A 22,312-nucleotide genomic window follows, 5' to 3' on the forward strand; every position below is an offset into this window, starting at 1 on the left:
AGCACTTGTTATTGATGTGCCGAGTAAAACGCCTGCACGTCTGCAGTTGATGTTCAAGTAATGTTCATTTATTGGCGTGAGCATCACAACTTACCTGAAGTAAAATTATTTGTTGCACAATCCTAATTCTTTTCTGTCCTGATAAATTTTAGGTTGCTTGTACTGTGTTTAGTGAGAGATCTCTGAGGGGTGTTCACGGGCACCGCACACTGCTGCATGCGCTGTGTGCGGTGATCCAGCAGGCGTGGGGGTAGGGGATGGGTAGGCGGTTCTGACGTCACGGCTGCGTGTGGTGGACGGTCCGCTGTGGCCGGTCCCGACCGGCCACAGCGATCGCTGTGTGCGGTGACGGAAGGCTGACGGCTGAGGCTGTGTGCGGTCCGACCGCACACAGGGCCCGTGAACAGCCCTCTGGTTTATCTTGCTTACACTAGTGCTGTGTCATCAATGTCATTACTGTTAATTTGCCTCTTCATGCAATTTCTTCTGCATTTCAGGTGATACCTGTACAGCAGCAACAAAATGGTGAGTCTTTTTAGTGAGCTCTTTTTAATTGCTTTAGGATGGGTTCATTACATGCTTGCCTGTTTTGTCTGACTTGGTTGATTTATCATTGGATTGCATTTAATTTTAAACCAGCTTCATTCCTGTATTATTACCAAAATGTGTTCTTTTTATTACATTTTTTGGCGTTGATAATTTTGAAGGTAGTCATAAAGTAGTCCCACTAAGTAGGCCTGTCCCGTAGCTCAGTTGGTAGAGCATTGGACTCCCGGTTGTGAGAGCCCGGGTTTGAGACGCTCCGGCGCTCAATATTTGAGACTCCTGACGGGGATGGTCTGCGGTTGGTGGGAGCAGCCGCAGCCAGTTGAAGTCAGTTGAGTGGGACAGGCCATGTCCGGCTTTGAATGGCTTGTTAAACTGTGGCGTCTAAATCCTCCCATGACCCGGAATTGAGCAATTGGAATGTAGGGGTGGGGTTCTACGCAACAAGCTCTGCTTAGTGTGGGCTCGGTTTCTGTCAGTCCGACCATTCAAACTTTCGAGCTAAGTTTATAAAAAGTGGACTTCACACTAGATTTTGTAACCAAGGAGAGGTGCTAAACCTAGAGATGATTCTTTCTAACCAGAACAAATTGAATCTAACCTATTCTTACTGGACCAATTCAAACCTAACCTAACCTACAACCTATAACCTTAAACCTTTAAACCTACAAACCCACAACCTATAACCTTAAACATTTAAACCGACAAACCCACAACCTACATCTCTGGGTGTAGCACCTCTCCTTGGTTGCAAAAACAAGTGTGATGCCTGCTAATTGACTACCTGATTGATTAGGCTATCTAATCTAATGAAAAAATGGTGTGTGAACCACATGTGTAAGGTTCACATGGTTATAAATGTGCAAACAATCATCATGGCACTTGAATGCCAAATACTGCTTAAAAAAGGAACTTTGAAACAAATGTCAGTACTGATAGTCCTCACCAAGCCTACAGAGACATTGATTTTGTTGACTATGACTTGCCAATGACTTGGTGACTACAGTGTCCCAAAATGTGTTGATTTGGGTGGGAAACTACATCCAAATCCAAATCATTTTTCACTCTCATCTCTAATTTTTAAGATCAATTTTCCACTCCCAAGCACTCCCATCACTAAACAAAGTATACGCCTTGTGTGGCAACAAAATGCAAAAGTCTGTTTTGGGGGCAAAGATAAACTTTTGGGTTTTGTTGCCGAACGAGATGGATAATGAATACGGCAATGATGCCAACCCAAGGTGCGGAGTCTCGCGCGTCTTGCTGTTACGATTTGCAAATGACCGATAGCAGAGTATTCGCATTGTTCTCGTTTTTGTCGGAAAAAAAATACTTAGTTTGCAGAGGGCTGTACCTACCGATTTTTCTGAATATCCGATAATACGCAATAGGCGTATGATTTCATGGAGGATCACGCATAGTCAGGAGTAGCCTGAATGGTAGTGCAGACTTCACTCAAAGTACAATGTGTCCACAAAGATGTCTGGCAACGCTTCGTGTGATGCCTGCGCTGTTCCGATCGCCGCCACTTGACTGACCGTACGGTCGCCAGCCTGACCCCACCATCACCGGCCTAACCCGACTGTCACCAGGACCAGCCTGATCCCACTGTCACCCGCCGTCACCGGCCGCCTGACCCGCCCGTCTCCCGCCGTCACCCCACCAGTGCTGGAAATGAGGCCGCTTTCTGGTCCCGGCGTTTTATTCTCCTCGCGGGTTAACCCGCGCCCGGCTGGGGGTCCTGGATTTCCACGCCCTGCTGGGGGGGGGGGGGGGTGTTTGAACACCCCCCCTTCTAACTCGGCTCCTGGGCCACGTAGCGATATGCGGAAGGCGGCGTTCGAAAGAGCGTCAAAAATAATGAGGAAATTACTTCGGTCAATTTTTTGGTCGGGTCAAAGGTCAGGTCACCAGAGGTCATTGAAGGCAAAATTTCGCCGATTTCCGGGTCGAATGTCGAAAATTTCCAAGAAGCCAACGCATAACTCGGGAACCAATAGAGCTACAGCGCCGCGGAAAAGCGCATTCGATAGCCCTATTAACGCCCTTTTTGGAAATTTTCTCAGATTTGACCTAACGTCAACGGTTTTGCCTGCAGGGGGCAAAAACTGCAAAAATAGCCGATTTTTTCGAAAACAGTTTTTCTGCAATAACTTTTGACCCAAGCCTTGTACGAGCTTACTTTTACCGGCATCGTGTTCCTCTCGTCAAGACGCATCGAATGAACTATAACTTGACCTTGAAAGGTCAACTTGAAAATTTGACCTCAGGTCAAGGTCATGACCTGACCGGAAATGGTCATGTTGCATATCAGTCGATCCGTATCGTCGAGGTGAACACATCTAAGGCGTTTTCATCGCTCTAGCATGCCTCTATCAAAAGTTATGTGCGAAAAACTGTTAGATACCATTCGTGACCTAAGTTGACCTCAGGGCATAAACAGGGGTCACGGACACCATTTTCATGTTCAGTGTGTCTAAACCACTTGTAATTCAGTGTTTGGAAGTGTTTATAATGTCTTTCGTCCAAAAGAGGCGCATTTCAATTTTCTCCCATTGACTTATAATGGGGAGGTCGCAAAATTGACCTGACCTTAGGTCATCGATATCAAAATTCTGAGATATACATTTTGTACATGCTATTGCTCTAAGCAATCGCTGAAAGTTTCAAAGCGATCGGTCACTCGGTGTAGCTATGACAGACATTGCAACTTTTTATGAGGTGAGGTCACTTCAAGTGACCTGGTGACCTGACCTTGAATGACCTTGGTCTGAAATTTTCACAACATGTGTAGAATTGATGTATGATAAGGTGTACCAAAAACGGCGGCGCTCCGCGCCGCCGTTTTTGAGATATTCGCGAAAAACCACAAGGGGGGTGTTCAAACACCCCCCCCCCCCCAGCAGGGCGCGGGTTAATCCCGTCCAGCGTTTAGCCTTTCGGGACCCACTCAAGGTCGCGGTTGTTTTCGCCGCTCGCCCCAGTCGAGATGCAAAGTTAATAGTCACACGAAGCTTATTTAGGGCCAGCCAAACCAGTCTAGTCTGGAGCTACTGCTAAATGTATGCATATAGATGAAAGAAAAAGGTTTTGTAGAATCAATTAATTTCGAAGTCGTATATTCAGAAGCCCCAAATAAACTTCGCGCGACTATCAACTTTGCATCTCGAATGGGCCGAGCGGCGAAAACAACCGCGGCTCTGAGAGGGTCCCGAAAGGCTAAGCGCTAGACGGGGCTAACTCACCCGGAGAATAAAACGCCGGGACCAGAAAGCGGCCTCATTTCCAGCACTGCGCCCCACTGACCCGCCCGTCTCCCGCCGTCACCCCACTGACCCGCCCGTCTCCCGCCGCTCGCCCGCAGCCGCGTCAAATTAAGGAGATCAAGGACTTCCTGCTGACGTGCCGGCGGCCCGACGCCAAGTCGGTGCGCATCAAGAAGAACTCTGAGAATACCAAGTTCAAAGTGCGCTGCAGCCGCTTCCTCTACACGCTGGTCATCACCGACAAGGAGAAGGCCGAGAAGCTGAAGCAGAGCCTGCCGCCCGGTGAGTGACGCCGGCGGCTGGTGGTGCGTGCCCGAGAGGCCCTGTTTCAGCGTATGACACTACCTGACGCTAGTGGTATCGTGGTATTGGGTTTCTACTTTCTGCGGAAATATAAACAATCTCGGAGGCTGTAACATGGGAGTGTCCGAGTGGGTTGATGCGTACATGGACACCCGATACTACGATACCGGACCGGTAGCGTCATGCAGTGAAACAGGGCCTGATTGGCGCAGGTTTACGGGATCGCGGTAGAGCTGGTGTGCTGGCTGCTGAGCGTGCATTATCAACCTGATGTAAGAGCGTGTTTTATACTACATTGCATGCTTCGGTGGCAGTGAATGAGTGATCGTAGAGTCTTGGCTCATTTTTAGTTTGATAAAGAGTTTGTATAACTTTACTTGTGATGGCAGGTTCAGCTGCTAGTCTTTTTATGTTTGTTTACGATAAACCTGCTAGGTTCCTCGCGGCTAGTTCGTCCTCGCCCGCTAAAACGCTTCGCTTGACATTTTGCGTAGGTAAATAATGACATTCGTTATCGATGTTATAAATTGACGACAAGAAAACACCATGGAAATGGTGCTAATCTCATTCAAATGTGCAAGACGCTGGCCACGTGGTACTTTCGCCTTCGGACAAAATATTCAAAACCTAGTGAGCAGCAGCGGTATGCTGAAGGCTCTCTTAAAGTCTTAAAGTTTGAAGGCTCACTTAACCCGCGCCGGGCCGGGGGGGGGGGGGGGTGTTTGAACACCCCCCTTGCGGTTTTTCGCAGATATCTCAAAAACGGCGGCGCGTAGCGCCGCCGTTTTTGGCACACCTGTTCGTGCATCTTTTCCGCACATGTTGTGAAAATTTCAGACCCAGGTCACCTTAGGTCAGGTCACCAGGTCACGCCAAGTGACCTCACCTCAGAAAAAATAAGAATGTTCGTCATAGCTACACCGACTGAACGATTGCCTTGAAACTTTCAGCGATTGATTAGAGCAACACTATCTATAAAATGTATATCTCGGAATTTTGATATCGTTGACCTAAGGTCAGGTCAATTTTGCGGCCTCTCCATTATAAGTCAATGGGAGAAAATTGAAAAGCGCCTGTTTTGCACGAACGCTATTCTAGACACTCTCAAACATCGAGATGTAGGTAAAATAGACACACTGAACCAGAAAATGGCAACTGTGACCCCTCGTTATGTCCCCGAGGTCATCTCAGGTCACGAACAGAATCTAACAGTTTTTCGATGATAACTTCTGATAGAGGCGTGCTAGAGCGCTGAAAACGCCTTAGATGTGTTCGGCTCGACGTTGCGGATCGACTGATATGCAACATGACCTTTTCCGGTCAGGTCATGACCTTGACCTGAGGTCAAATTTTCAAGTTGACCTTTCAAGGTCAAATTATAGTTCATTCGACGCGTCTCGACGAGAGGAACACGATGCTGGCAAAAGTAATGTCATAGCTCTTTTGAGTCAAAAGTTATTGCCGAAAAAACGTTTTTCGTAAAAACGGCTATTTTTGGAGTTTTTGCCTTCTGGAGGCTAAACCGTTGACCTGAGGTCAAATCTGAGAACATTACTCAGAAAGGTCTGTAAAAGGGCTATCGAATGCGCTTTTTTGCGGCGCTGTAGCTCTATCGGTTCCCGAGATAGCCGTTGGCAGTTTCCAAAATGTTGAAATAGTGAACATTTGACCTTTGGTGACCTGGTGACCTGACCTTTGACCTGACCCAAAAAAATGACCGAAGTGTTTTCGTCCTTATTTTGGACGTTCTTTCGATTGCCGCTTACCGCGTGTCGCTACGTGGCCCAGGAGCCGAGTTAGAAGGGGGGGGGGTGTTCAAACACCCCCCCGCGGCCCGGCGCGGAATTTCAGAGCACCGGCCCGGCGCGGGTTAACCCGCGCACCGACGGGGGTCTGCGCCAACTTCGCACCGACGGGGGGGGCGGATGACCGCCCCCCCCCCCTGAGATCTCGAGAACGAAGCAAGATAGCGACAAGCGGTAAACGGCATCGGATACGCACGGCCAAGATCTACAATTTTTACTATGGTCATTTTCAGGTCAGGTCAAAGATGACGTCACAGGGGTCGAAAAAGTCAAAATGGCGGCGCTAGATATGGAGAGTTTTTCTCGAATAACTTTTGAATTAGTCAAGATAGGAATAAACTAAGGGCATCATCGTGATCCTCTCGTCAATCCGCATCGAATGATATGTATGTTGACCTCGAAAGGTCAAGGTCAAAGGTTGACCTCAGGTCACGTGACCTCGAGGTCATCATGTATATCATTCGATGCGTCTTGACGAGCTGAACACAATGAGACCATCCACGCGTCTGTATCTTGTTCCTGTACGGAATTATTGGCCAAAAACCTTTGGTGACCTTTGATGACGTCACATGACCTCACAGCTGCCCAACAGCAAAACAGACCTCAAGGTAGTGAAGGTTGATCGTATATGAAGTCATGTATGGTATATGGGGCCATTCCGACCCGTTTTAGTGGTAAAAACAGGGAGTTGATTTTCCCCCATTGACTTATAATGGGGAGGTTGCGAAATTGACCTGACCTTAGGTCACCGATATCAAAATTCCGAGATATACAAATTGTAGCTACTAATGACCTAATAATATCCTGCGACGTTCAAAGGCCTCCGACATCTACTGTAGCTCTGGTACGGTGACAAAGTTGCAAAAAAGTGACTTGAGGTTGGGTCATTCAAAGTGACCTGGTGACCTGACCTTAAAAGGTAGGAGGTTCAAACTTGCACACCATGTGTAAAATTGATGAGGTTATAGTCATACCAAATTTCGCGGCGCTACGCGCCGCGGTTTTCCCGCTATTCGCGAAAAACCTCAGGGGGGGGGGGGCGGATATCCGCCCCCCCCCCCGTCGGTGCGAGGGTTAAAGCGATATGGCTGGTGCATCGTTATTCGGCTGTTTCCCGGGTGGCCAGGTGCACTGCATGTTGCAAGTGCTTGTGTGTTCATACCTCACGATCATGCCCATTAGGCGTCTGTCTGACCTTTTGTTTCTCTTTGTTTCAGGTCTGTCCATGAAGGAGTTTGGCAAATAAACACACTGTGGATGTAATACACGCCTTTTGTACCGCGAACTCGGGCTGTGCGGGAGTGTTCGCCGGAGGTGGGGCGTTTGTTGAGCCACTTGCCAGGGCTCAACACAGGACATCACGGGACACGGACTGGCGGTATATATTGTCGAGTCTCGCTTTCCCACACATACTGCATCACACGGGGATGATGGGACGCTGTGGTCCGAACACGCCGTATCGGTGCCTGGCGCATCACCCAGCAGCTCCCACACCGGTTTCTTATGACACCATCTTACGGTACACCGGTGATGTTCCACAACATCCCACGGGGAACGCGACACATTGCGATCATGGTGATTGGCGGCGCTTGCACGCAAAATACCGTAACAGACCGTCAGTAGTTATGAGTAACAAAGCAACGGGATGTCCTACTCATTTTCTTAGGAAAATTTCGTTATACATTCTACACAATTGAATACTGGAAAATCCACATATTGATATACATACGAGGGCAGAGTTTTTCATTGCGAGATGTATGTTGGTAAAGCGAAACAGTAAATCTACATATTCAGCCGACTTGTCAAGGTTCTGCAGTCGAAAAATAATTGCGTAAATTACTGGCTCGAGGACGGTGCAGTAGCTCGCCCTGTTCTGTATGCGCCTGTTCACACGTTTCGTTTACAGTTTACCTATCTACTGCACAGTCGTGACACGTAAAGTTGCTGTGGAGACGCGTCATGATTGACCCGCGGCAGACACGGAGCACTACGCTACGCCTCGCCCGGCAGACCCTGGACACAACACGCCTCTAGAAAGACATCGCGTTTGTTCGACAATGCAGCGACTGAGCCACTAGCTGCGCTCCCGGCGGAGGCGCGGCGCCACTGCCACCTAGCGACACAAACAACAGTTACACTTTCCGGGCAGTCCGCCAGGGACGGTTTGTCGCCGCGCGAGAAACAATGGGAACTGGGTACTCTGGCCAGCTCGGTAAGAGGACTTCTCCGTCCCCCGTCGGCGCTGACCCAACCTCATAGTGACCTGAGACCTCAGCTGCGCGGGGCGGGGTCGACCGGCGACCCCAGGCCAGTCATAATGACCTCGGCGGCTCTGGCGGGGTCGACCGGCGACCCCAGGTCAGTCGTTATAACTCAGCTCTGGCTGGGTCGACCGGCGACCCCAGGCAAGTCATAATGACCTCGGCTCTGGCTGGGTCGACCGGCGACCTCACGATGACTTCTGGCGAGGTGGGCGGGACGCCATGTCCGGCGGTCTCAGATCAGCATCCTCAGGAACTCTGCCGGGGCAGACAGACACTCTTCAGAGCTGGGCAACGTTAGGTAGTGTGAAGACGAGCGGTACACACTCTCGCAAACTGTGAAGTCAGTGCGGTGTGTATAACAGATACTTCAGGTGACACCTGAACAGTATGCAGTCTGAAAGGGAAGTGAGAGAACAAGGTAACTACTGAAGACGGAAAGACAAACGAATGGAGACTTGCATGGACGGTGTTGAGAAGCAGTTTAGTTAACTGTCGTCCTTTCCACGATTTTATCGGTTCAGTTACTTGGGACTTGGGAGCGACATACCACCCGAGGTGTCGCTTCGGTTCACAGCAAGGTTCACTGCAGTCCTCACAGCCGGAAGCCGGTACCCGTGCGCTATACTCTATTATAAAAATCAGTCTGTTTGGAGCGCTTCTATTACAAGTCACACGTCACTATGCTCATCAAAATCAACAACAAAGCTCACCATCCGACCATTATCGCACGAGCGAATCACAACGCCTCTGGCGGCCGCCGTAGGAACTGGCACTGCCGCTACTTCAGCGCCCGTAGCGGCGGCAGTCAGAACTGGCACTACATCAGCGCCCCTGGCGGCCGCAGCCGCAACTACACCTCGACACTGGTGCACGAGTCCGCCGCTTTGGCGTTGACCTTCTTCAGTATTGCTGTGAGCGTGTCGCCGGGTCCGCATTCGTACGTATCGGGGAACGGCACCCCGGGCGAGCGTTCGTACAGCACGTGCATGGTCTGCTCCCACTTGACCGGCTTGGTGAGCTGTTCGACCAGCCGGCGGCGCACGTGCTCGGCCGACCGGTACTGGCGGCCGTCCACGTTACTGTACACGGGCACCCGCGGCGCCGAGATGCGGGTGTCGGCCAGCGCGGCACGCAGAGGCTCGGCCGCCGGCGCCATCAGAGGCGTGTGGAACGCGCCAGAGACCCGCAGCCGCGTGCACCGGCGCAGTCCGAACTCCGCCGCCCGCTCGGCGATAAAGTCCAGCGCCTCCACGTGCCCGGCCACCACCTTACACTGCGGGAACAGGAACGAGGCGACCGCGCACTGGGGCGCCTCCAGGCCGTGCTCCTCGCACCAGCGGCGAGCCAGCGAGCAGGCGAAGCCGAGCCGCGCGTCCGGCCGGCACAGCACCGTCATCATGCCCGACGGCGCCAGCTCCGAGGCCAGCTGCATAGCTTGGCCGCGCACGTGCGCCAGCCGCACGGCCGCCGAGAACGACAGCGCGCCAGAGAAGGTGAGCGCCGCCAGCTCGCCGACGCTGAAGCCGGCGGCGGCCATGCAGGAGTCGACGGCGCGCGGCCGCTCGTCTCTGAGCCGCTCGACGGCCGCCAGGGAGGTGACCAGCAGCGCCGGCTGGGCGTGCTCGGTGCGGTCCAGCCGCGGCGCCGGGCCGCGCCGGCACAGCTCCAGCAGGTCGTACCCGAGGATGTCGCTGGCCTCGGCGAACATGTCGGCCACGTGCGGGAAGGGCAGCAGACGGTCGGCCATGCCGATCCGCTGCGCGCCCTGGCCGGGGAACAGCAGCACGGAGGTGTGCCGCGGGTCCACCGCCGGCCGCGCCGAGCGGCGCGCCTGGCTCTGGCGGCCGCGCGAGCCCTCCGGGTACAGCGCCGCGTCGCTCCACTGCCGGTCGTCGGCCGGGTGCGTGGGCTCCAGCAGCGAGGGGAGCGGCTCCGGCGGCGGCGCGTCCCGACCGCCGCCGTCCCCGGAGAGACGGCGGCAGGGCGGCAGGCGGGCCCGCAGCCGGGTCAGCCGGCAGAGCGACATGACCACCCGGCGCGGGGCGGTCCGCGGCCGGCGGCGGCAGACCCTTCAGACGCCGAGGGAGGGGTAGTTGAAGCCACTGAGGCAGTAGCAGTTGAAGCCGCTGATGAACCTGGCAGGACTACCGAGTACCGACGACCCGCTGCAGCTGTGCCTGGTGTTTAGACCTAACGAGCCAGACGCAGCTCACTGGTCAGAGCATGGTGGCAGGCCAATGTATGTACTCCTGGGAACAAATGGGAAAATACAAATGAGGTTACTTGAGACAAGGGTATAAACAGTGATTCTAAGTTCTTGGTAGCTGTAAGAAAACTGCAAACACAAAGAAATCAACACATACATGTAACTTTTGAAAATAAAATGTAGAATTGCATGAAATGAGCAGCAGGCCCTGAGCAGTGTCAGTGTCAATTAGTGTAATTACACTTTGCAATTGGCATATTTTAATTTGACTCCATGCCTCCATGGTCATACAAGCATGGTGGTCAGAAGCTGCTTACAGTTTTGTCAATTGTCAATTGAAATTACATCACAATTATAAAACTTATAGGGTTAACAAAAGATAAAAAACTATTAAATTGATATTTGATTAACCAACACATCTGGCTTTTGTGGGGGAAATTGCAAGGAAGATGGGTGGTTCGGTGCCAATCTAAATTGCTTGCACAAAAAAGGTACCCATAACCCAATGTAACTTTCTATGGTACATTGAGTTATTCTGGTTTTAGCCTTTTAGGACTCATGAAGTCCATGTTTCAAAACAATGTATTGGCATTGCAGGTGAAAAAGACTCAACAGTTCCTATTTCCCATCTACTTCTCTTTCTGTCTTATAACAAAGCAGTAAGCCATCGACGTGTCCTTACAGGCTACAAGCACTTCAGTTGGGCAAACTAGACCTTTGGAATCAAAATATGGAGGCATCAAAAGATTGATTCCTTATGACCATATTTGGGCATAAATGCAGACCATCTCTAACTTACCAAACACTTAAAAATAAGAGAGTGTTTCAAGAAGGAGCATGCCTGATCTTGAACAGAAATGCTGGAAGCATCTCCTAAGCAAAATAATATTGCTCCTATCATAACAATTTGAATTCTATAGGTAGTTAAAGGCAATCAAGGAATTGATTCACTTTAAACAGATAATCATAATATTGATTCCTCATCAGCTGGCTAATCATTATTTTGATTCACAGGTAATGTTAAGAGATAGGCAACAATGACATGCAAGAATACATCATTTATCTTGCTATTATTCTCATTAAGTGGTATCCTCAGTACCACAACAGATACCTATAGCATTGTTGTACTTTACCTTCACTACATTTGATAACAATTCACAATTTTTAAACGTCAAGAATACAAAAACTGAAGCAACAGGTAAAAACCATATAATAAATATAAAAGCACTACAACAATGATAATTAGGGGTTTGAAAATTTCATTTTGCCATTTTACACAAATACTGATTGTTTAGTATGCGATTCATGTTACAAAAATAACATACAGTGTGATTTCCTCAAAACAGCTTTTACGTGATGGACAGTGCCTCTGTCTTTTTCCCATTCACAAGGCCAAAGGGACAATTTCTCAGTTTTGAGGTAACACTTTTTGCAAACCTACCACATTTTTCTACCTTTTTAAACAAAAATCTCACCGTCATGGGCTTTTTTTCAACCGTAACGATACATTTGAAGTCAAAAGTGTACCCAAATGAATCAAAAAATTGATTCTATGCCCATATTTGGTCATGGCTCCTCCCACCAGAATCAAATTATTGATGCCTCCATATTTTGATTCCAAAAGTCTAGTTTGCCCAACTGACTTGGTGGGCTCCTTTTAACCAGGCCTAACGGCTAACCTTAACCATGTTGGTAGACATGTGCAGTGGAACGGAGAGGGCGCCGGGGTACCGTGCCCCCCTTTGATTTTGGCATTTTAACATTAGCCCTATGGGCATTGCATTGAAAGAATGGGACCCAAAAGTCGGCAGTGCCCCCTTAATTGAAGGTGTTCTGCCGCTACACTTGGCAGCTCTCCAGCTCTGTGACAGCAGAAATACATAAGGGAAATTTGAAAAGTGACTTTAAAAGAAATTGGTGGCATTACGAAGTTACAATAAATCGTTTTGAAAATGAAAACCACTGATTTAGGAAGCATTGATAAAATACACTTGCAAAAATTGACATACCTATTGCTCCTTCCCTAAAGAGGAAAGAAATCAAATCACTATACAAGAGGAAAAGTGGTAAGTAGGCACTTGCGCTGTGGTTATTTAAAGATACCGATTGAATACCAGGAGGAATACCAACCAATACCAATACACAAGTCAATACAAAATACGGTTTGGTTTTATATAGCCTTGCAAAATACACCACGCAAAATACACACACCACGAGTTTCAGTGCCCTGCGTAGGAAGCGAATCACCTGCGCAATATATGCCGTAAACCTAAGAACTCTTATAACACTGCATAAATGGCATAAACCGCTGGTGCCATGAATATTTGCAACAAATGCAAACAAAATGCACTATTTAAAAAAGTGGGCACGATTGATTTACCCTTTCATTTCAAATATTATTGGCAAAATCACATAAAAGTCATTGCCATCCAGGGTTGTGCTTGACTCATGAGTCGAGTCAGAGATTTGACTCAACTCTGACTCAGATGAGTCAGGTTTGAGTCGAGTCGGATAAAATGTTGAGCTGTTGAGTTGAGTCAGAGTTGAGTCAGACAAAAAAAAATTAAGGTGTTGAGTTGAGTCAGAGTTGAGTCAGTAAAATAACTTTTGACATTGAGTTGAGTCAAAAACATTTAGGAACATGAGTCAGCTGACTCATCTTTCTAGGAACAATATTTTAGCTTTTCATTCCCCCCCCCCCGCTTAACAACTTAGGCCTGGCCCTGCTGCCGGATTTTTTTTTCATCCCCCCGCTCAACAACTTTTTATCTGAGTCAATGTTGAGTCAACACACTTGACTCAACAAGAAATTTGAGTCAAGTTTGAGTCAACTCATATTTTCATTGAGCCGCTTGAGTCATGAGTTGAGTCAAGGGAAAAAATCAGCTCCTTGTTTGAGTCAGAGTTGAGTCAGGGCTTCCTGAAGTTGAATGATGAGTCGAGTCGGCAATTTTTTTTTTTGAGTCGAGCACAACCCCAGTAAACATGCCGACGTCGGCCCGACGTCGACAGACGTCGGCCCGACGTCGGCAGACGTCGGGGTGACGTCGGCAACTCGGCATCGGCATGCCGACGTCGGCCCGACGTCGGTCCAACCTCGGCACGACGTCGGCTGGATTTCGGATATGCCCGCATGTACCGACGTCCAGCCGAGGTCCAGCCGACGTCGGGCCGACGTCGGACCGAGATCAATTGCTGAGGTCCAGCCGACGTCGGGCCGACGTCGGGGCGACGTCGGACCGACATCGGCCGCTGTTTTGACCGTTAAAATAATATAAAATGCATGTTTCATGTTTCATAAAGAGCTTCTGTATTCAAAATATCCTCAGGAAACTCAAATCTTCCTCCACGCCACCCCCTGATCCGGACTGGACGGGAAACTTTATCCCATTTGGGTTTGCCCGTAAGCCGAGCTCGCCCGTAGCCGGGTGCGGTGAGTGCTTGGGGGCTGCTCGGCCTATCCTTTGGTCAGGCTCAGCCCCGGCAACTCGCCAGGGCCGGGCCCAGTTCATATACGAGTTCATATACTTACCCCACTTCTCGTAGAAAGGCCAGTCGGCAAGTGTCACTTTGCCAAAGTGCCACTTATCAAAGGGACACTTTGGGAAACGTTGGTGCAGGTGTGTAAGAGTGGCTATATGAATCCATTGTGGGGTCGCCCTTTCCAATAAGTGTCACGTAACAGCAATGGGACGCAGGTAGGGGAGAGTGGGGAAAGATGCCCAGGGTTTTACTATGTCATATATTATTCGAAAATGACGATCGGAAAGCAAAAACTTGGAGTTTCAACGGAAGCCGACATCATTTTTCTTCAAAAGTATCACACTTTCGTGCCTGAAATATGATAACTTTTTTTTGCTATTAAGCATTTTCCTGAAGAAGTGAAAGGGGGCATCTTACCCCACATGGTGGGAAAGACGCCCCCTGGCGTTGGGGAAGATGCCCCCTGCACTATAAGTGGCATAAATGGGCACGTGAATCGCCTGAACGAATCAGTAGTCCCTTCGAGACTGCAGTAGACACCAAACGTCATCGTAAGGGCCCCCAAAAGTAGTCGTAAGGGACTTCAGAGGTCATCGTTAGGGCCATCATAGTCCAGCGCGGCCAAACAAGCCTCCGTGGTGGCGTTCGGAGACCACTGTGGGGCCCTTATAGGTCTTCATGATGCTTGAGGGCCCTCGAGCCCATCGTGGGGACCTCAGATGCCAGCGCGGCCCGTGGACCCAACGTGGGAGCCCTCAAAGGATGTCGTGAGGGGCCCTGGAGCCAATAATGGGGCCCACAGAGGCCGTCGTGAATGCTCTCAGAGTCAGATGCCGCCCAAAAAGTCGCTGTGTGTGCCGAGAGACCGGAATGGGGAGCACCCGACCGTATTGGACTCTCAATAATCCCAGATCGGCTTTTGTCTCTCATCACAAGTAGGTATGTAATAAATGATTTGACGGGCTGCTTGAAGGACAGCCTACGGATTTAGGGGGCGTCTTTCCCCATCAGGACAGGGGGCATCTTACCCCAAGGTACCGAAGCAACATTAAATCAGTACAATTTGTTATCCATAAAACTACACCCTGAAACAAACTGTTCGGGACACACTACACGCATGTTAACCCGGCAGTTGCTGGGGTATTTCGCCACCCACCGTTTGCTGGGGGGGGGCGTTAAACGCCCCCAGCCGATAACTCGAGAACCAATAGGCGCAGCGAAACGCACGAGGCGGCAAACGAAAGAACGCGACGAGACGCTTCAGATGAGTACTTTAAAGTTGAATTTTGAGGTCACAGGTCAGGTCAAGGTCAGGTCAAACACCTGAAATCGGGCTTTCAGTAGCATGGACTTCAGGACTTCGCAATGGGCGCCTCTCGTCATAAACTCTGTCAAAACGGTGCACAATCCATCATATGTGGCCTACAAGAGTGTCAGCTCCATATAGGGGTCAGTCAAGCATAGGTCAGGGTCAAGGTCAGGTCAACCGGGCAGGCACATATCCCCGAAAATCAAAACTGATATTCGCAGCCTGTGACATGTGTTTTATAGGTAATTTGGGGCGTAGAACACGATGGTGACATTCATTTTACCATATGTGTGCGTGTTTGGCTAAAAAAGTTCAATTTAAGAAATGCATGTATCATGGTCGTGAAGTAGTCACGAGAAATTGCCAAGATTCAGTTCAAGATTTTGGAAAATGCGGAACGATAATCAACAATCGAAGATAGCCATTTGATTGTTCATGGTATTGGCAGTCTAATGGCGTTTACGGCATGTCTGTATGTCTATTCTGTGATTTTATATGATTTTTTGAACATATGCCGTTTTTGGTCGAAAACTCAGAAATCATGACGTCACTAAAACCTCGATATCTAAAAAAATTTCCGACCGATTTTTTTGAAACTTTGTCACAATACACTTCAATCAATTCCCTACAGGTACCCAAAATTTGGCGCGCCTGCGGCGCGCCGTTTTTATGCTATGGCCCGGCGAAAAAAGTGGGGGCGTTTAACGCCCCCCCCCCCAGCAACTCGCGGGTTAATGTATCACACCTATAGCAAGGGACGCAAAAATTATCTACCTTCTTTGGTATTTACAATGTTTTGACACCAAAATATTTTTTGAAAGTAGCAAATAAAAAACATGCAAGCACCAGCCAGCCGTTACCCAGCTGACTTGAGCTTCGCAAATTTTGGTGCAGTTAACAAGGCAGGCTTCCGCTTTACGCTAAGAACATTAATTTTCAGGTTCGATTCTTTGTTTCGCCGCAAGAGGGTGTGGGGCGTCTTTCCCACCCTGGGCATCTTACCCCACTCTCCCCTACTCTATATGAACTGGACCCAGGGTGCTCGCCAAGAAGACCAATGTCTCCATCCTATCATCCTTCCGGCTCTGAAATGGTCTTGTCAGACCGAAAGGGCATAACCCAACAAAACAAACTAAATTCGCTATCTGGCTGCGTGGTGTAGTGGTTGGCGCACTAACCTCGCTTTCAAATGACACGGGTTTCGAATCCCATCGCCGGCTGATGCTTTTGGCGTGTTGTCCCAGTAAACATGCCGACGTCGGCGACTGGGGGGCTCGAATCCCGCCGCCGGTTGATATTTTTGGCGCGTTGTCCCAATAAACATGCCGACGTCGGTCCTGTCGGTCCAACGACAAACGATCTCGTCAACCTCGGCAAACGACCTCGGCGCGACGTCGGCTCGACGTCGGCTGGACTTCGGCTGGACGTCGGAACATGCGGGCATATCCGACGTCCAGCCGATGTCGGGCCGAGGTTGAACCGACGCTGGGCCGACGTCGGGCCGAGCCTCGGCCCGACGTCGGGCCGATGTCGGCATGTTTACTGGGACCCTGCTGCCATCAGCCATGAGCCATCTGAGTTCATCTGATTTTTTAGCCAGCATGTGACTGGATTGAGATACCGGGTCAAAAATGCACCAATGAACCGTCATAATTGCCTGCCAAAGCGAAATTTATGAACTATAAGCATGAACTTCATCCACCGGCTTCCTGTCCTGTTCTGAGGCCAGTTTTAATTAACCCGCGCCCTGCTGGGGTCCTGGATTTCCACGCCCTGCTGGGGGGGGGGGGGTGTTTGAACATCCCCCCTTCTAACTCGGCTCCTGGGTCACGTAGCGATACGCGGAAGGCGGCGTTCAAAAGAGCGTCAAAAATAATGAGGAAATCACTTCGGTCAATTTTTTGGTCAGGTCAAAGGTCAGGTCACCAGAGGTCATTGAAGGCAAAATTTCGCCGATTTCCAGGTCGAATGTCGACAATTTCCAAGAAGCCAACGCATAACTCGGGGACCAACAGAGCTACAGCGCCGCGGAAAAGCGCATTCGATAGCCCTATTAACGCCCTTTCTGAGTAATACTCTAAGATTTGACCTAACGTCAACGGTTTTGCCTGCAGGGGGCAAAAACTGCAAAAATAGCCGATTTTTTGGAAACAGTTTTTCTGCAATAACTTTTGACCCAAGCCTTGTACGAGCTTACTTTTACCGGCATCGTGTTCCTCTCGTCAAGACGCATCGAATGAACTATAACTTGACCTTGAAAGGTCAACTTGAAAATTTGACCTCAGGTCAAGGTCATGACCTGACCGGAAAGGGTCATGTTGAATATCAGTCGATCCGTATCGTCGAGCTGAACACATCTAAGGCGTTTTCGTCGCTCTAGCATGCCTCTATCAAAAGTTATTTGCGAAAAACTGTTAGATACCATTCGTGACCTAAGATGACCTCATGGTGTGTCAAAAGTGGAAATAGCCGGTGCGCCGTCTGGCAACCCGGCAGCCCGCCGCCATAGGGAAATTCATGCTTTTTGTCGCTTTTTCGCTCCTTATGAGTCACTTGATCTAATTAGAGTTTAACTAGGAACGAGGCGGGTCACTTGGACGTATTCGGGAGCCGAATACGGTGTTTTGGAGCCAATACCTGGGAAACCCTACCCGCCCAATGCGAGTTTTTAAGAGTCTGCATGCCCAAATTAACGTTGAGCGCGGCCGTTTTCGGTCGGTTTTTCGCGACCTTGTGGCGAAATCGCCTTATTTATTCAACCAGGGTGGGCTAATTCGCTTAACTAGGAATGAGGCGCTGAAGAGAATTATTCAAGGAATAGAGCTGTGCAAAAATATTTTTTGTATTGTTAAAACTGTATCCGCCCTCGAACGATAAATATTGTTGACCCATCAGAAACATATCCCCTGGAATGCGTTTGGACTTGGCTGGATCTAATATTAGCGAGTATCTGCCAATGCAGTTTCTTGGCTTACACAGTACGCACACAAGCATATATACTTCCTGCCCTTGGTCATTCCTCACTTGAATGAAAATTTTGCTATAATAACTATTCCAAGCAGTTAACAGGTTTAAGTGCAGTTCCAAGTCGGAACCGTTCAGCGCCGCCAGTCTCCCAGGCGGCGCGTAACGGGCGCCGCCGGCCGCCGCGCCGCCGCTCTGGCAGGGTGTTTGACTTCATATCTCTGTTGCTAGAAAAGTTGTGGACCGATTTACATGATTCTTGCATGAAAAGATCCGCCATTCAATTCTTAGCAGACAACGAAAATTTTACGTCAATTGCACGATCCGCTGCCCATATTGTGGTACTGCCATCTATTGACAAGGCTGGCGAACTAAAGCCGGGCGGCTATTTCCACTTTTGACACACCATGTCAGGGCATAAACAGGGGTCACGGACACCATTTCCATGTTCAGTGTGTCTAAACCACTTGTAATTCAGTGTTTGGGAGTGTTTATAATGTCTTTCGTCCAAAAGAGGCGCATTTCAATTTTCTCCCATTGACTTATAATGGGGAGGTCGCAAAATTGACCTGACCTTAGGTCATCGATATCAAAATTCTGAGATATACATTTTGTACATGCTATTGCTCTTAGCAATCGCTGAAAGTTTCAAAGCGATCGGTCACTCGGTGTAGTTATGACAGACATTGAAACTTTTTATGAGGTGAGGTCACTTCAAGTGACCTGGTGACCTGACCTTGAACGACCTTGGTCTGAAATTTTCACAACATGTGTAGAATTGATGTATGATAAGGTGTACCAAAAACGGCGGCGCGGATATTCGCGAAAAACCACAAGGGGGGGGGGTGTTCAAACACCCCCAGCAGGGCGCGGGTTAATAAAAACCAACAAAAACAAGCCAAAAATAGCCGGCCGCCGTTATCTTTATGCTAGCCTCACCTCTGGGCTCTGAGCGACATTTCTCTTTAACCTGAATCTGATCTGAACCTGAGACATGAATTATTGCCTGGTTGTGCATTCCTAAACTAAAGGCACACCTATCTATTATCCGACACGGCTGGACGTGGCAAACGTGGTGAGGTGACTGGTGGTAGAAAAAAATAATTCAAGAGCGACCTTTTTTTTTTGCCAAAGTTAGTTATACAAGAAATTGAGTATTGACCTCGATTGTTGGCTCTTTGACCTGATCTCAGAGAACCGGTTGACCTGACACCTGACACTGTGTATGTATGTCCTTATATACTGGCGATAGTTCAGCTTTGGTTTGCTTTATGGCTTAGCGTCTCTGAGCTGAAGTCGTTTCCGGTTTCTCATCGCGCTCCACTGGGGACATCCGCCCGTCGGAATGTTACCGGCACCCCCGTGGACAGAACAGCCGCTGTTGGTCACACAACAGCGGCCATACAACCGCTCCACAGTGGCCAAATAACCGCTCCACAGCGGCCATATAACCGCTCCACAGTGGCCAAATAACCGCTCCACAGCGGCCATATAACCGCTCCACAGTGGCCAAATAACCGCTCCACAGCGGCCATATAACCGCCCCAGAGCGGCCAGATAGCAGTTCCCAGAGTTCTTCGACTCTGTGTCCGGATGTCGGTCTTCGGGGGCCGCGTGGGTGTCACGGGTCACCATCCCGTACCGCCAGTTGCCACGTTCTCTGTGCACAGAGATAGGCGTGCCGTCGGTAAAAGCCGCCGTCAAACGCTCGCTTGCGGGATTCCACGAACCTGTGCTCAGTCGCCGGCGTTGTAGGTCGTAATAAAATGCTGGACTAATAGCGGAAGCATTCATGAACTTGTCGGTGCTTATACCCAACATTGTCTTTACACTAAGGTCTTTACGAGCTAATATGCTCAGAAGGAGCTTAGAGGCTCAGACGCTATGGTTGGCACTTTGCGATACCCTTTCCTCGCATTCAGCACTATAAAACAAGCCATTGTGCAAAAACGGCTGAATTTCAGTCACAGTGGGGAGCATTTCAATATAACCCTCGCCAGCCGAGGGGGGGGGGGTGCCGCCCCCCTCCCAATATAATTTTTCGCGATAGCTCCGAACACGCTGGCGATAGAGAACTGAAACTTAGCATACCTGACCTTTGATTCAAACCGGATCTTTTGATACCAACCGCATTTTCGGGTCAGGTCAGGTCACTGATCTATGACGTCATAAGTGAGCCTCTGCACGGTCTTCAGATGTCGCAAATTCGCAACGCCCTCACTGCCAGAGGAGCTTTGACAGGGAAATGAAACTTGCAGGATCTAATATCCATTACGAGTCTCACAACTTGTATACCTCGGATTTTTCCGTAAGGTCACATGAGGTCAGGTCATTTTCGTGAACTTACCATTATAAGTCAATCGGGAAAAATGAAAACTGTTATTCTGACGCCGGGAACGATCTCCAACTATCTCAAGCACACAGAATCGTGATTTGATGCACTCCTTGCAAGGTTACATGCGTCACTTTTGCAATGTTGACCTTGCGTGACGTCATTTATGACGTCATTAGTGTCATATCAGTTTTTCGTCAATAACCCCCGATCAAATTGAGCCAGCGAGTCGGGAAAGCCACCAATGGACTCAGGAAGACCTGCCGAATCGAATGATATGCAACATGACCTATTTCGACCAGCTTCGTGACCTGGGGCGCTGACCTGACCGTGACCTGAGGTCAACGCCCTAACTTGACCTCTCCCAAACAAAAAGCATATCTTTCGAGGTGCCTGAGCGAGGCAAACATAATGCTGCCAAAATCGCGGTTCTGTGGCCGTTTTTTGCTTTTATTTAGTTATTTAGTTAAAGTTATTTACCAAAAACGGAACAGTGTTTTGGGGCACTTGACCTGATCCAAGAGGTCACCGGTTGACCTAGGACCTTAAAATCGGGTAGCAATCTCTGCGTCTCGTAACGGCACACACGCTCGTTTTTTTCCGCGCCGCGCTAGCTCCACCAGGGGCGAAACGGCGAGGGGGGTCGTACTCACCCACCCCCTCGGCCGGCGCGTATGTACATTTAGAAACATTTAGCATGGAACATTTAGAAAACCAATAGGTCCGGCGAGGGATAACTATAAGTTGTAAAAAACAGCCCAATTCAGGATAACCCAGTCGCATTTCAGTCACAATGGGAAAGTCTGAGTGGGGTGCGACCCTCAGCCATGGTGGTGAGCCGGGCCATGAAACGGTTCGGCGCCAGTTTGTGGGACTATGCTCCAGCGCTCATTGGCAGAACTGTGATACGAGGTCAAAATGTAACGCGAGGTGTGAAACGGTTATCAGTCAAAAAGTCAAACAACAAAGCCTGGGAGGTTCGTTCCAACTAGGTGTAGACCTACTGAATGTGCATGTATGTACATAGTCATAGACCGCATCTGAAAGCATAAACTAGTTACACACCCGATTAGAAAAAAAGTGTCAATAGAATTCCAATGATGCTTGCAATACATACACCTAACAACAATCCTTACGTAACTTTAGCAGCTGAGTAGCATGGCTTTGCGGAAGCTGGACCACATTGACGGCACTGGACACCATAGAACATTCACAGTTCGCAGCGTAATCATTCGTGAAAAGCATGTTGATGTCCTCATCCGAAATACACCGTTGTGGCTCATTGAGGGCAGACGCTCTCCTGCCGGCAGGGCTGTACTCTGTGGTAATGACCCGCTCACTCAGCCACCTCCATACATCAGAACCGACACTTCCGTATTCGCGGCGGGCCCCGGCCGCTTTCATCGGGCGCCGAAGACCTCGCGGCGGCATACAATCGACCTTCCTCGCATTCCTCGTGTCAGTAAACGCTACGCAGCGCCTCGCGGCGTATAATGGTACGCAGCAGTACGATCGTACCCGTATTCATCGTAACACCGCTGATATAATAGCTACACTCAACACCGCTGATAAGGAGCAATCACCCGGAAATCGAGCAATTCTCGTCGAGTTCTCGCGGTGCTTTGGCGGCTTCTGTGGGTTCGATTGGAGGAATTCGGCCGGCGGCGGCCAAACTGGGTCGGCGGCAGTGAATCCTTTAGGCAGATCGGGGACGGTAAGGACATCCATCACGACCGTCCTTAGTCCGGACGATTGGGGTGCAGGAGTGGTTCCACATACGACCGGCCTTTGGATGTAACTGGGCGATCTGGGCCGGTCATATATGGGCGTGTCA

The 22,312-nt window shown here is 49.6% G+C and overlaps 3 protein-coding genes across 5 annotated transcripts in view; 1 reads left to right on the plus strand and 2 right to left on the minus strand.

Annotated features, from left to right (window-relative positions):
• Positions 1 to 1,752: 1,752 nt before the first annotated feature.
• Positions 1,753 to 7,166, plus strand: LOC122388413 (60S ribosomal protein L38-like). The gene is made up of 4 exons (XM_043379469.1): positions 1,753 to 1,787; positions 2,139 to 2,211; positions 3,911 to 4,094; positions 7,138 to 7,166. The coding sequence occupies exons 1-4, from the start codon at positions 1,753 to 1,755 to the stop codon at positions 7,164 to 7,166; spliced, it is 321 nt and encodes a 106-aa protein (XP_043235404.1).
• A 120-nt stretch (positions 7,167 to 7,286) lies between these two features.
• Positions 7,287 to 22,312, minus strand: part of LOC122388426 (calcium-binding protein E63-1-like) — a 69,696-nt gene continuing 54,670 nt past the window's right edge. For both annotated transcript variants that reach the window (XM_043379497.1, XM_043379496.1), the window contains one exon: positions 7,287 to 8,439. In XM_043379497.1, coding sequence (XP_043235432.1) covers positions 8,417 to 8,439 — 23 coding nt within the window. In that variant the 3' untranslated portion in view covers positions 7,287 to 8,416. The remainder of the gene's footprint in view (positions 8,440 to 22,312) is intronic.
• Positions 8,827 to 12,616, minus strand: LOC122388425 (probable malonyl-CoA-acyl carrier protein transacylase, mitochondrial). Of its 2 annotated transcripts, none has more exons than XM_043379494.1 (2): positions 12,400 to 12,616; positions 8,827 to 10,433 (listed from the first exon to the last, which is right to left on the minus strand). In XM_043379494.1, the coding sequence occupies exon 2, from the start codon at positions 10,208 to 10,210 to the stop codon at positions 9,035 to 9,037; it is 1,176 nt and encodes a 391-aa protein (XP_043235429.1). In that variant the 5' UTR covers positions 10,211 to 10,433; positions 12,400 to 12,616; the 3' UTR covers positions 8,827 to 9,034. The 2 variants fall into 2 exon arrangements, with proteins under 2 accessions (XP_043235429.1, XP_043235430.1); XM_043379495.1 differs by having other exon boundaries at positions 12,521 to 12,599.

The sequence above is a fragment of the Amphibalanus amphitrite genome, unplaced genomic scaffold (assembly GCF_019059575.1).
Source record: "Amphibalanus amphitrite isolate SeventyFive unplaced genomic scaffold, NRLGWU_Aamphi_draft 000322F_arrow, whole genome shotgun sequence".
Taxonomy (NCBI): Eukaryota; Metazoa; Arthropoda; class Thecostraca; order Balanomorpha; family Balanidae; genus Amphibalanus; species Amphibalanus amphitrite.

Coding starts and splice junctions, on each gene's coding strand:
- LOC122388413 (XM_043379469.1), top strand. CDS start 1,753: ATGGATAATGAATACGGCAATGATGCCAACCCAAG. Junction 2,212..3,910: donor CTCCCGCCGTCACCCCACCA/GTGCTGGAAATG, acceptor GCTCGCCCGCAG/CCGCGTCAAATTAAGGAGAT. Junction 4,095..7,137: donor GAAGCAGAGCCTGCCGCCCG/GTGAGTGACGCC, acceptor TCTTTGTTTCAG/GTCTGTCCATGAAGGAGTTT.
- LOC122388425 (XM_043379494.1), bottom strand. CDS start 10,210: ATGTCGCTCTGCCGGCTGACCCGGCTGCGGGCCCGCCTGCCGCCCTGC.